This window comes from Channa argus, chromosome 14 (genome assembly GCF_033026475.1).
Source record: "Channa argus isolate prfri chromosome 14, Channa argus male v1.0, whole genome shotgun sequence".
Classification (NCBI taxonomy): domain Eukaryota; kingdom Metazoa; phylum Chordata; class Actinopteri; order Anabantiformes; family Channidae; genus Channa; species Channa argus.
In genome coordinates, this window is record NC_090210.1 from 1,624,206 (window position 1) to 1,638,887 (window position 14,682).

A 14,682-nucleotide genomic window follows, 5' to 3' on the forward strand; every position below is an offset into this window, starting at 1 on the left:
GCCTTAACTTTTATAAGTTATTATGATTAACTCCTCTTATGGTCGGTTTTGGTTTATGTAATTTAGTTAGTCGGGAAACAGACACAGTCTCTTTAGGTATGCGGGAGTTGTGGGGGGGTGTTACTGTTTTATGCTTCAACGAATAAAAACAACCGTGATTCTGATATTTTCTTACTCTCAGCAAGTGTAGTGAATAGTTGTATATTCCAAATGTCAAACTAGCCGTTTTGCAAAAAATGCAAGGTCAAGGTTTCAAGTATTAGCATTTCTCCTTCTCTGCACACATGAAGATTTTATATTACATACAATAATGTCACAATTTTCACTGCTTAAGGTTCGCTCTGCTGTAAGGAAACGATGGCATCGCTGGCAAGACAACCACGCCCTCCGAGTGCGAGTAGCACGAGCCATGTCCATCCCCACATCTCCAACCAGGATCAGCTTCCACAGCATCAAACAGACCACAGCTGTGTAACAAGCACGTACTAAAATCTCCACTACATCTAAGAGAACAGACTTCATGTCCAGTGAACACAAGGAAGCTATTCAGTCCGGTGTGGCTCAGGGGCCAATCAATTTCTGTAGTCTGCTACAGTTTATACAGTCTGAAAGTGGTCTTTCTGCACATAAAGGCAAATTAAATCTCTTGGAAGACTTATGTCAGCAGGTGTTGGCACTGACACATTACAACAAGTCATATTATCTGCTCTTGCAATGTTCTTTACCACTGTAATTTATCTGCTTAGTGGTTATTAGTTTTGGGGAATCCTACCAGATTGTTCTTCAACAGCTCATTTACAGTACTTACGGACATGCCTCTCCATGTTTACTAGCTCTTTTAGTTGCCCACTGTTTGGTATTAACACCTAATGTATGTGCTTACAGAGAAGCTTTAGAGTAGAAACTAATGTCAACACGTGCAAAAGTAATTGAGATTAAAAAGCGTCAGTGCTCAGAGCCAGGGATCGAAGGAGCAACAGGGGGAAATGGTGGACGACCGCTCTATCTCCTGCGCCACAGTCCCACGAGTATGAATTGGCCTTTAGTGGAAGGTGAACAGGAATATCCAGGGAAACACAAGTTCAGAGTATACTTTTTGATCAGTGCATATACCATCAAGCTACTTTAATTAAGTCTTTATAATGGATTTGTTTTTATTATACAATATTATATTATATATTATTTGTCCTGTACTGTATTGTTGTAAACATTGTTAAAATATTTGTTTGCTAAATAATCGTCCTCTTCTTTTACTTCTTTACTTCCTTACTTATTTATTCAACTTCTTATTTTTATATTTTATTTATTATTCATACTCGGGGCTTCAGTAGCTCAGTTGGTAGAGTGGCCACCTACGAATCACAGGGTCAGAGGTTCACACCCCGCTCTTCCTGACCATAGTCAAAGTGTCGCTGGGCAAGATACCGAACAGTCCCAGGGTTGCATCAGGAAGGGCAAACAAAAGTTCCTCTGTGGTGACGCTGAACTCACGGGATAAACTGAAAGGACAAAGAAATAAAAAAGAAAAAGAAAAAGATGGTGTGAAACAAAAGTAAAAATGAAAGTGTCAAGTTTTGAAACTCCTTTAGGCTGATGAACACAGAGTCCTAAATGAAAGCTTTCTTCCAAACAAAGTAAAGACCTTATAAGTCATTTATGTACAATGTACAGTATGTGTGTACTGCCAACAATGGATTTATCATGCAAGCACAGTGGAACTCGATTAAATTCAACAGGCTTTAACACCATCTCTCATATCTGCTCAGCTGCGTTACTGCTAATACCAGAAACAACCATCTACTGTAACTGCATTAACAAATTCCCAAATATTTTCTGCCCTAGGATAACAAAAGTAGAAGTAACATTTATTTTAACAATCATAAAGTCAGTATTATTTTGCTTTTGCTTTTGCTTTTCTTGCATGTGTGTCCCTTCATTTACCAGCAGTGGTTTGGCCAGTCATGTGGTAGAAGCCAGAATGCTTAAGTGATTGGTTTGAAATATGTGGAGATGTGTTTATATACCTTTTTTTTTTCGCCAGCAATTGGTAAATGTAACTGTTTGAAGACTGGGAACAAAGGAGAAGACTCTGTCCAAAGACCTAGCAACTTAACGGATGCACGGACCTCCACAAAATACCTACTGCCAGCCAAGAAATGGTCCTGCACATTATATACGGACAGATCCAGTTGTTTCTATTCCAGGCTATAGACTAACTACCTGCTGGTTGTAGATTTATGTGTAGTGTAGCAGACTAAAAGTCTTTTCAATTGATCCTTTTTTAAAATATTATACAGTTTTAAAAAGTAATTATGTTTTATTCTTGTTTGATTTTATTTGTTTTTGTTTACCTGTTTTACATATATATTTTTTTAAACTGATGCCTTCAACAGAATTTAAATCTACTGGACTTACTGTTCAATGGAGTTTGAATATTAAAATGTAAATGTAAATAAAATGAAATAATTAAAAACATGATCAATTGTATTTGAAAACCCTTTTCATTTTAGTTTTCTTGAAATTATAAAACAAAAATAACTCTTATGGTGGCCTTAATAGTCTTACATCATGCAGCAAAAACAAACAAAAAAAAACTTGTGCAACTGACCGCTATCACTTGACTTCATTAAAATGTATATTACCTATAGTTGTAAAATATTTTCATGCAGTAATAAGAAAACAAAACAAATGTATTTATTTAAACTCACCAAAGTGACAAACCATGTTTACCACAATGCACAATTTTCAGTCTTAATACTAATATTGTTACCACTGGACTTTGCAGACCAAATCCTGAAATGTTATTAATTCTGTAAACAAGGAAAATTCTGTACACCTTTTATCTATAATGATGAAATGTTCTCGGTACAATCTGATGTTTTTTTGTTGTTGTTGTAGATGTATACATTTGACCTAATGATTTTATGGGAAACTATTTTTTGAACCACCAATGCTGCCTTAAGAAAATGCTACTGGCTCTGTAATTGATGCATTATTGTGATACTAGAATATTGTATATTTGTACATATACACGTGAAAGGAAGAATATTGGATCAAATTAAAATGTTAGTCTTATTTTTGCTCATCGTCTTTTCATATAAAGATTTGTTTTTGTGGGAGCCTGTAAACAACAGTGTATATGATTTACTATAACTGTTCAGGTAAACTTGGTGGTCTGATGTTCACTGCAGATCACACTAATAGTTTCTGTCTAGCTGATTTATTTGCTATTTACCACTATTATCTCCGAGCAGTGTTTGAAATAATTGCAGCAGTCTTGTAATTGCTCAATCAAATAATTATTCTCATGATAGAGTAGAATGCTGCAGCTCCCTTGGCATTCTACTATGTCATTGTCTTGTAGTTTGTGGTGAAGGAAGGAAAGATACCCCCAGAGATTCTGTGATTGGTTATATAATAAAAAAGTAGATATATTTTATGGGTAGGCTGGAGTGAAGTGGAGCAGAAACTACTGCCTGTACTCGAAACCCCGAGGACCTAAGATTTCTACATCCCCATACAATTAGCCAGGACCCTGATGCAGCCTAATAAAGGCTAGTTTTGACAATCATTACAGTTGATTGTTGACATCAGTAGGAAACACAAAAAATATAATAGATGTTCTACAGAGGCCAGAGGCAATCAGCACATTTGCTCTCCATTGTGGGTTGTTGTCCTGAGCTCCCTTGTGTTATTTTTAAACTGCATTTCACCAGACATTACCTCAGCTTAGAATTATAGCCATGACAGAAGGAGACTGACACTAAATAGTCCAACAATGTAATTAATAAAACTGTCTGTTTCTCATGAAAATATCAAACTACAAAGAAAGAATAATACAGCCATGTAAGGGTTGGTTTAGTAATACTTCCAGATATTTAAGGGATTATTGCATTTAGAAAGGAAAATGTCTAAAATGAAGATCCTGACTTGCACTCGTTAAAAGTTGAGTTTACTCTTGCAGGTCTTTTTATTTTGTCATGACTGACTATCTAATTCATCAAATCAATTATGCCAAAGCAAACAAGTAATTGAGGACCTTTTGTTTCAGTGTTATATTTCCCTTAAGGAAGAGTTTCTAGGTGTAAAGTGCAATCAAACAAGCACCGTATGCTGCCTGGAATCACAGTGAGTAAATGATCATTATAATAGAGCTTGTTTGCTCAATGACTGAATCTCTACACTTAAGTCAAAATATCCCAGCAACCATTAGCTGGTGCTATCCTGAAGGTGCAGAAGAAAATTAGCTGTGCCAAAGGGATGAGAATATTTATAGCCTGACGCTCAGGCTGAAAGTGGAGACTGACAAAGTTTACTTGGTATAATGAAGGTCAGCAGACCAGTGAAGGAGAAGTGCTTGGAAAAACTATTTGTGGTTAAAGTGAAGGTCATATTAATATTAGATTTTTTTTAAAAAGACGGCATGGATTTGTTACTGTAAACTAAAACTAAACGTGTAATGATTTTGGCAATAAAATGATGCTCAGCATTTTAAAAATTCTCATTTGATTTAGTGGACCACTTTCATAACTTTACTTCATAGGGAAAAAAATGAAAAACTTAGGGGATTATCTATTCTTAGCCTGAAGTGAAATACTTGAAGCAGAACAAAAATACACTGTTTGTCTTTGGTGTTGTCCTTGTTAGTAGCCACCAAGCTAGTTTAGCAAACTACCAATATTGTATAGGATGCAAATGTGCCTGCTTTTAACAATGCTGCAAACCTAAGCCAAGGAAGGACCTAATATCAAAATATCAGATTACATTAAACACCAAAAAAGTTCAAACAGCAATGCAGCAACATAGATCTATCATATTCATTTCTCTGTGAAAGCTGTGTTTTATTAATTTTGCTTTAATTAGAAATGTGAGTTTGAAAAAGAAAAAGAGAGGTGGCTTTCAAAGGCCACCAGCAAGTATGTGTATTGCATTTTTTGAAGGAAAAACCTTCACCTAGTTAAGTTAATTGCCCCCTGATTATGACTCTTGCAGTGTTAAAAGATGTGAATTCATCAGCGGTATGAATACGACTGTGCCACTGGTTGAGTCAAATGGAATTTTGAATTCAAAAACCTTCAGTTTTACGGCACCAGTGGGATCAATGGGCTGCTTATTATGCTCTCAAGTTGAAAACAGAACTAGAGCTTTGAAAGTGTGCTGAAGGTTTACCAGACGTCATGGACCACAACCGAACTTTCAGGATCCTTCATTCATCCTATACAGCGATGACATGGCTTTTTAGACTTCTCTGACCTATAGCTCTCTCTGTTGGCCAAAGCCAGGAAATACTACTACTCTTCTGTGTGTAGTTGTGCTCATTACAGTAAGATTGTAAGAGAGTAAATATGTCATTTTGATGCATTTTTATCACAAATGAACTTTGAGCTACTGCAGATACTTTGCTGTTATTTGCTTGTCTAATGTAAATGGTGTAATAATGGTTACATATAAATAAGTGCAGGTGTAGGTCACATTTCAGCCATGTTACTGCAGTATGTAATGGATCTTATTTAGGCCAGGTGAGATGAGTAACCAACTTGGAGGATAAAATTAGAATCCCTAACTAACTAACTGCATGCAAACCGGAGAAGCTACTTGGAATAGTAGTGAAATGCTTGGAGTCCAGCTGCCATGACTCAACTTCCAGATAACCTTACTTGGATCTTCAGGTGTAATTAGTGTGTTACACCTTAGTGTGACACCATACATATACAGAAGCAGAAATAAAAACAGAAATTGTTTCTTTCATTCTCCCCCTTATTTAATTTTCTATTTTGCTTTCTATTTTGATGACATTAGGCGTATGTCAGTCCAACATTTACCAAATGTGGCAAACTCTTTACTGTGAAGAACACAGGCATTAAACCACAGATAGGTAACATCACCATTCAAATCATTTGTTTACCATGATGTGTGTGTGCAGTGTGTGCACAGCATCAACACATTAAATATTGATGAGTTACTCATCCATTAGAAATGGATGGAAAGCACGAATTTACAAACAGGGATTTACAGAAACATAAAGATTTCCCGCCTTGAAGACTACACGCTCCCCTTGGGTTTTCTAGTGAAGGAGAATCAAACCCATTACTCACTCTTAACCATCATGTAGAGTGATGTAGCACCCTAATGACAATCAGGTCGATATAAACACACACTCTTTTTAAGATGCCATAATGTATTTTACGAAAGCTTCATAGTTTATGCATCCATTAGCATCTTCTTGGTTTTGCATTAGCTGCTCCACCTCATTCTCGCTCATCTTTTCACCTGTGGTTCATTAGAAAAAGGAGACATATCAGCTCTGTACATATCACAAAATGTTTCATTTGCATTAAGCGCTGCTCATCTTACCCAGTGTTGCTAGAACATGCCGCAGCTCAGCTCCCATGACTGTGCCATTCCCTTCCTTGTCAAATACCCTTAGACCCTCCACAAAGTCCTCATATGTCCCACTGTCCTTTGCCTTGCAAATGTGTTGAAGCATTGGTAGAAACTGGTCAAAGTCAAGCATTTTGGTCTGCATGTCTGTAAGAAATTTGGAAATTGCTGATTTTATCAAATAAGGAACAAAATGATAGAAAGTACTCAAGCATGTTATTCAAAATGAGTTCTGTATTTAATAAATGCCAACTTTAAACCACAGTGGTAGCCTAAACACAGATTCTTAACAACAATCCCCATGGACATCCATACTACCAACCTTCAGGCTTGGGCTTTCCAAGAACGTGCATGATCTCTGCGTTGGTGGGATTCTGGCCCAGGGCCCTAATCAGGTCACCACACTGGGCATAAGTGATTTTCATTTCATTGGCTGGTGTCCTGTCAAACAGCTGGAAAGCATCTTTAAAGTCTGTGGACAATAAGGAGCAGCAGGTTACTAATTTTATTCTGTTTAGCTCATTGTGGAGTTTATGCAGAATCTTTGACAGGAGGCCTTAATGATGTAGCCTCTGTGGTAAAGTAGTGACGTATCACAGCATAATTCAGATAAAAGGCCATCTACGAAACTACACAGACATGTCTTCTCAAAGAGTTGGCCTTAGAAGGGCGTGTTTAAATTAAAATGATACTTTGCAGAGCTGCTGTATCATCAGCTGTTGCTAAACATTTATCACAGTCTCATGGAGAGCACAATCACACAAAGCATTCATTCCCTCTATAAATAGCTGCGAGTACACGAAGCACAAATGACAACTGTAACAACAAACATACCCTCAATTTGATCGGGGGTAAATTCCAGCTGAAAAGAGATAAAACAAAAAAGGTGCTTAGATCATCCAGGGTTCAGTACAGCTCACAAATCAACAGGAATAAAAAGAGAGGAACTATTGATAACTAGAGTTTTAAAACAGTTTAATTATGACACCTGACCTTGTTGTCACCTTCCTCATGCATGCAGTGATCCCAGCAGATCACTTTACAAGCTGCATTTGTGTTGATCATTGTTTATCAGTGACCTTGGATCTAATACCAAACTACCAGCTACTGTCAGATTCATATGAGTTTATTTGTGGATGTGATGTGTGGCAAAGGAACTTTAGGACTGTCAACACCAGCAAGGTCTGTAATTTGTAACCTAATGATTATTTTTGACAGTTTGTGTGTGTGTGGGCTTTACTGTAACAGTAAATTTGAGATTTACTGAAAGTGATTCAAAATTTTATTATAAAGATGTTTTTTATCTTTTTTATAAAGACAGTTAACAAGAACACCATACTTTTTTTTTTACTATAACTAAAGGCATATAGAGCTGTTGTAGGTTTGTCTGTACTGCAGTATTTGTCCATATTTTTAACAAGCTGTCCTATTACAATCTGCATTACACTCGAGTCTAAAAATAAAGCATTGTTGCAATTACCCGTGACTATTTATACTCAATGTAAATTTTGGACCCTGATCAAATGGTGTCCTCGGTTTCATGTGTCCAAACCTCAGCCTCTCTGTGAAGCTTTGTAAAATACTATCTAAACACTTATCTAAGCATGTTTAAAGATGGCTGTCAGTGCATACAATTATTTCTATTTTCATTCCTCTTGGTTTTTCCACCCATTTTGCCCTCAGAGCAATGGTGCGGGTGGTCTGCTATTCAGAGTCATAATGAAAATCATATTTTGTGGCTTCAACCATGCTCCATTGTAACATCACGGCTTGTTCAACCAGGGGCCATTAAGAAGGGGCCAAGTCAGCAGAAGCTCTTTCCATGATGTCTGGTATCAACTCGTCTGCCTATGAGCTTCACCAAGAAGTCAAAACACCTTTAGCTTTGTATTACAAGTTGTTGGAAGCTGGAAGTTTTATTACAGGGAAGATAGTGTGCAAAGCTGTTAAGATATACAAATTGTCAGGATAAACGTAGTCTGTTCAAAAGGCTGCACACTCCTGTTTTGCTTGCACTGCCAACTTCAGGTCACATGGGGTCTCTGATGCTCTTTATACACTGGCTTAGCTGCTTTCTACTGAACAATTGTATGAAATCCCATTTTCCTTCTTATTAGAAATAATGAAATAGTAATACATTTTTATTGTCAATTATAATGAATTAATATTTATATTTTAGGTGGAATTTCCAGTGTGACTAACCATCTGTCATTAAAAGATTTAAACAGTTCATCTCTAATGTGGGTTTAAAGTCTCTCTTGTTTTACCGTCACTGATGCTGGGTCAAATTCCGGGGTCTTAGGGTGCTCTGGCTCTGGGGGTTTAGGGGCCGCTGGGGCTGCAGGTTTAGGTTCTTCCTTCTTCTTAGGTGCCATTCCGAGAAGCACTCAGGAGACAAAGGGAGAGGACTGACACAGTCAAGGGGTCCAGCACTCTGGGTGTCAATGCCCATTAGACGCTCTGTCCCTTTATCCACTGTCCACAGGTGTCATCTCCACCCCCTGTTCATGCTCCAGCACAATGCCAACAATAAGGGGAGGACTATAAAAGGAAATGCCTTTGTACTTCTATTTAAGACAGAGGCTGTTGTTGTGTGTGTGTGTGTGTGCTTGTGTGTTTATGTGTATGTGTTCATCATCAAAATATGTATGATGGAAAAACTATATCAGCTGAAATCCCACACTTGCAACCTTCTATAAATCAGGCCATTTCTATCAATAGGAGTGGGACTTCGTGTGACCTCGCTTATCTTCATATGCTGACCTCGTTCAGTGAAGTGTGATTGTTATTAGTGAGGAGGGGGATGAAGAAAATGATGATTGCAGGAGAAAAGCGGAGGTGAAGTTGTTAAATTATAATCCCACAGTGCTGTATGATGAATTTTAATTCTCAGCAATTATCCATGATTATTATTCAAAACTGCAACCAATGAGAGAGCACGATTCACTGTGCACATGATGTGGCACGACAAGCCTTAATGATGACAATTTATCTGGTCTTATCACAAGGATTTGCAGAGCATTAAACCCAAATCCAGCCCAAAATAAGAATCGCAAACAATATTTCTGTCTCAGCTCAGACGTTCAGGTGTAACACTGTATGTGGACAAACCTACTGTATGTCAAAGCTAAGTGACAACAGACAATTTGGACCTACAATTTATTCTTTTAAAAATAAATTCATTTTTTATTTAGTTTAGATCGACACAACCTTTTCACTGTTTGTTGTTGTTGATGTGTTTCATGTGTCATCTTTTTGTCTACAGTATGTTCAAGGCTTTATGAGACAACCTTAGGCTGCTCTTCACTTGTCCTCTACAAATTGAGATAAACACACATGCCGTGGAGTTTTGCTAGTAAATAAAGCTCTTATAAGAATGTAACATCTCAAACTGAAGACAGTGAAACTACTTAAAAAGCTATTTATTGTGTTACCAAAGACGATGTGCTTAATGTGTCTGATTTCAGTCACAGCACGACAGCTAATTTAAATTTCATGACGCTATAAGTTGACTGTAATTATCAAAAATATAACAACCGAATTACATAGACTAAATATGATTTGCGTCCCTCAGTATGATTTTGTGGCAGTTCAGTATTTTTCTCATTCTGGTTCGTTGTTATTTTTGCAGTGTTACTTTAGGTTCAGTAAGTGTGAGATGGAAATTTTGATTTATATGTCTTTGGTACAATTTATTTTGATTTGTACTTCATGGCATATTGAAGATGAAAAATGATCTATAACAAGAGTGAAAATGAAAAACAGCTTCAAAGGCTTGATCAAGCTCAACAACATCCATCATACAAATTCAATCCTGTATATTCCATGTTTTTAAGCTTATATCACGGTGTCCTTTTTGTCTTCATTCTACAGACGTATGATATATAATCTCAAAGATTCCATGATATCCCTTAGTCTTTGCACTGAAAGATGTTACTCGACAGCTGTTCTGGGCTTGTATATAAAGCCTTGCCTCCCACCGATCTCATGTGACGAAAGTGGCAGCCAATCATGTCAATAGTGGCAAATGGCGAGTTCTGGCAAAGCTACTGTCAGAAAGCACCTTGCAACTTTTAAGCTTTTTCGGTGGAAATGAAATTGTACTGTTTAAAATAAAAATCAAAGACTTTAAAGTCAATATGAATTTTGAATAAGCTATGAGTACTCTTGCTCTGTGAGGACTGGCTGGAGAAACCAGCAATGTAGTGGGAGCTGACAACCTTCACCGCAGCTGTAGCCTGCAGCAACAATAATCCAGTTGTCATTGATTTTTTGTTGTAATGGTATTAAAACAAATGTAAATCTAACACGAATGTTAATCAACTGACTCCAGGATTAAACTAGGAGAGGCAATTTCTGAGGAAATTACATGGGAGAGCTGTTAAGCTGCCCGACAGATGCAGATCGCTCGGAAGCTGCAGAGCGTTAACACATTTGTGCATTTAAAGCTGCAACAGTAGAGCCAGACAGCAAAACGTTGAATGGGTGCAGAAGACGATGAGAGATAATATGGACAAAAGGAGAAAGAAAGAAGATGAAAGAAGAAGGAAAGAAAAAAAAAGAAAGAATACAGTTATAGTAAAAGTTGAAATAACAAAAGTTAAACGATAATAAGTAAGAAGCTGACATTAAAAAAAGAAGACTTTTAAAGAGACGTTGATGTTATAAAGGGAGGGTTCAGCACAACCTGTTTTTCACAATTTAAATGCTAACAATTTCAAAAAATGGATTTTGAAAGTATGTTTCCTGTAGATCAGAAATCTGTACCTATGCTAGAACCTGGACCTATTACTGTAGGTAGACTTCACCATAAACTAATTTTATTATTTAAATGCAAACAAATTAGTAAGTTATGAGTGTGAGCTCCTGTTAGAACTTGGGTCTTTCGCTTTATGTAGACATCACCATAAACTCATTTAACCAGCTGAATGCTAATATCTTGAAATTATGAACAGAAGGGCTTTTATTTTGAAGGTCTGATTCCTGTAGGTCAGTATTGTCAAGTCATGCTACAACATGTACTTTTTATATCCTAACCACTATTTACAGCACAGTTAACTTCTTCTCAGTGACTGTAGACTTGTAACAACAGATGTTGGCCGACTTGATAAATGTCCTCCATGGGTGGAGCAGGAGTCACTGTAACCAACACAGTTAATCAGTCATTGCTGGCAGTGAAACATTGGTCATTGTGCAAGTGTTTGTTGGTATTAGTGTACTTTCTGAGCGTGTGTGTGTGTGTGTGTGTGTGTCTGTTTGTGTGCCCACTGTGTATCACATGGGAGAAAATCTGTCAGGTCCAACTGTGGTGTAAGAAGGTAGAGAGAAAGAGAGAAAAGAAAAGAGCAACAAAAAGCAACAACAAAACATCGGGCAGGTTGGTAGGACCAGTAACACACAGGTCCAAAGCCGGGGACACATGCAGAAAGGGACAGAGAGAGGGAGACAGAGAAAGGAGAAAGACAACTACTGGAGAAAAAACACACAAAGTTAATGTCATACAGTGGTGACAATTGTAGGGTGAGAGGAGAGGAGGAGGAAAGCAGCTCACTGCATTAGGGGGTGGGTCCCCCATCAGTCTAAGCCTTTAGCAGCATGACTATAACTAACTATAAGCTTTATCAAAGAGGAAGGTTTTAAGCCTAGACTTAAAATTAGAGAGGGTGTCTGCTTCCTGGGTACCACAAGTAGGCCTGCACAAGATCGAAGTGGTCTATTGGGATGATATGGAACTATGAAGTCTTCTATATATGATGGAGCCTGAACATCTAGAGGTTTATATGTAAGAAGCAGGGTTTTAAATTTACATTTGTTACTAGAAGTAACAAATGCATGGACCAGTTTTTCGGCATCACTTTGAGACAGGATGCTCCTAATTTTGGCAATGTTCCGTAGGTGGAAGAAGGCTGTTCTAGAGATTTGTTTTATATGTGAGACAAAGGACAAATCCTGGTCAAAAATAACTCCAAGGTTCCTTGCAGTAGTACTGGAGGCCAGAGTTGTGCCAACATCTACAGTGTCTCTTATTGGAAAAGTAGAAAAAGTGACTAAAAGTGAAATAAAGTGAAAAGTACAAAAGTGACTAAAGCAAAATGTATTAGCACCCATCTCCTAAAGTGACCTACGTTTAGGACGTTGAACGAAGTCAATAGTGACCGAAAAAGTAGGGCAGAATAATAAAAATAAACACATAAAGATTAAAGATAACATATGTGTGAGAACTGTATCGCACAGCTCTCACACTAATTAATATTCTTGGGGAACAAGATGACAGCTGACCGTAGTGTGACCTGTCAGTAACAGTTTGTTAAAGTCATTTGCACGGTTTGTTCTGATTGCTGCAGACAAACTTTTTGATGTTGCTCACTGACACATTAGAATAAATTAAACTATAATATCATTCTCATTTCCAAAAGACACTTTAAACACACAGAGAAAACAAAAATTAGACGTGCTCTACTTCTCCAGCTCTTGCACCTTGTGGCCTAGTCTGATCTGGATTCGATAACATTGAAGCATAAAAAATAAATTAATTAAAACAAATAAAAAACTGATTAGTGCACAATGGAAGAAATAATAGGTAATGGCTGCAGTAAGTTCCTCATTATTTCCAAACAGCACGTGACCTACGTTGTAAGTGTGTGGCTGGAGCTAACTGACATAGAAACACAGACAAAAACAGTGTATGTTTTCAGTGTAGGAGTATTAATGGCCCAGCATACGGTAGCTCAGCACCAATGCACCCACCAGATGACATCAGAGGACATCCGACAACAATTCACAACATGACCAACCATATACACTCCAGCTCTTAAAACATCCAAGACCAGCGCAGTTTGCTATTTTGGAGTCAGTGTGTTGTCTGGCTGGCATGTAGCTTGGAAAGACTCCAATCTGTGTACAAAGCCAATTGTTACTAGGACCCAGACGATGACCTTCACCACGGCAGTAGCCTTTAGTGTACGAGCTTGTATAGAAGCAGGTCTGTTATATAATTTCAAATGGTGGCGAAATTCAGATGTGCACTTAAACAATATTAATGTTATTCGACAAGACAGAACGAGGCCTGAGAGACATACACACAAAAACACAAGTTAATTACAACACTATGCAGGTCAATTCTGAGGTCAATACATCTCTCTGTGCTACACATGCTGTAATGTTGGCTAAGTGTGAAATTCATTTAGGAAAGAAACATGTACAGTGAATCCGGTTTTCAGAAGGACGAGGTGGATGATGGAAGGAGAAAACAGCTGGCTATTTCCTGTAGTTGGTTAAAAGAAAATGGGACCAAAATACGCCATAACTAATGTAAACCACCGATCTGTGTTCACATTTATGATTAAAGCTGTTTGTGTCACGGATTTAAACTCTACTCTTTGTTTACCATTTGATGCCTGTTTAAATATAGACCTAGTTGCCTGCTATGTACAAAACAATTGGACCAGAACCAATCAGTCAGTAAAAAGTGTAAAAAAATAAAATCTAGGTTTTAGATATAGATGTTGGTTATATGTTTGTATACGGGTTAAAATACCTGCCAATCAATTTGAACGTGTGCTGTATAATGTTTCAGTCTCGGTGCGACGCTTTCATTCAAATTTCGATTGGCTTAAATTGCAGTATTAAGAATATGCAGCACTCTGTAACTGCATAAACAGACCATAACTCCCCTATGGCTCCGTGTTACCTCTCTGTGGAGCTGTGGTGACACTGCTCCACTGTGATCATTTACCAGCACTCAGGATATAGTGCGTCCATGCCAATGTTAATACTAATAAGGAGATTAATTCCAGCTGGGTTCCTGGTAGATGTGACGTGTTCATTATCAAATTCACAAGGCAGTCAGTGAAGTGAGCAAGCGTGTAATTAAACTGTCTCCTGTCCAACTAGAACCCAATGTGGTATACAGTTTAGTGTGCAGAAGGGGTGATGGTGCCAGTCTGTATAGGCTTTACTCCAACATGGATTCTGTTGCCATGTTGTCTGGCACAACGTCTTACTTAGTAAAAAATAATATAAACACTCTTGTTTAGTGACTGACAGAATTATTTCTGTTCAAACATTTTCCTAATTTTTATTATAGGCTTTATATCTTACTTGATAAAACGTGTTTGTTTTGTCCCTTTAATTGGTGTGTGCATGAGTGTGTGTGTTGCCAGGGGGGGAATTTGAAAGGTGCAATTCCAGGGTTTTAATTATTCCTGATTTCATTCTTTCACCATCAATTAAATATCACCCCTACATCAAAATGTGTCCTCAGTGGTAAAAGGCAGAAGGTTCAAGAATAAAAGATTACGC

General features: G+C 37.6%; 2 protein-coding genes across 6 annotated transcripts in view; one reads left to right on the forward strand and one right to left on the reverse strand.

Annotated features, from left to right (window-relative positions):
- LOC137098690 (corticotropin-releasing factor receptor 2) overlaps positions 1-3,075 on the forward strand; it is a 33,739-nt gene extending 30,664 nt beyond the window's left edge. For 3 of the 5 annotated variants that reach the window (XM_067475197.1, XM_067475199.1, XM_067475200.1), the window contains one exon: positions 335-3,075. In XM_067475197.1, coding sequence (XP_067331298.1) covers positions 335-475 — 141 coding nt within the window. In that variant the 3' untranslated portion in view covers positions 476-3,075. The remainder of the gene's footprint in view (positions 1-334) is intronic. The other 2 variants (XR_010910632.1, XR_010910633.1) reach the window with 2 other exon arrangements.
- A 1,765-nt stretch (positions 3,076-4,840) lies between these two features.
- Positions 4,841-8,906, reverse strand: myl13 (myosin, light chain 13). The gene is made up of 5 exons (XM_067475201.1): positions 8,649-8,906; positions 7,216-7,243; positions 6,704-6,853; positions 6,355-6,528; positions 4,841-6,270 (listed from the first exon to the last, which is right to left on the reverse strand). The coding sequence occupies exons 1-5, from the start codon at positions 8,754-8,756 to the stop codon at positions 6,164-6,166; spliced, it is 567 nt and encodes a 188-aa protein (XP_067331302.1). The 5' UTR covers positions 8,757-8,906; the 3' UTR covers positions 4,841-6,163.
- Positions 8,907-14,682: the final 5,776 nt, after the last annotated feature.

Coding starts and splice junctions, on each gene's coding strand:
- myl13 (XM_067475201.1), bottom strand. CDS start 8,756: ATGGCACCTAAGAAGAAGGAAGAACCTAAACCTGCAGCCCCAGCGGCC. Junction 6,854..7,215: donor TACCCCCGATCAAATTGAGG/GTATGTTTGTTG, acceptor TATTGTCCACAG/ACTTTAAAGATGCTTTCCAG. Junction 6,529..6,703: donor TGGAAAGCCCAAGCCTGAAG/GTTGGTAGTATG, acceptor AATTTCTTACAG/ACATGCAGACCAAAATGCTT.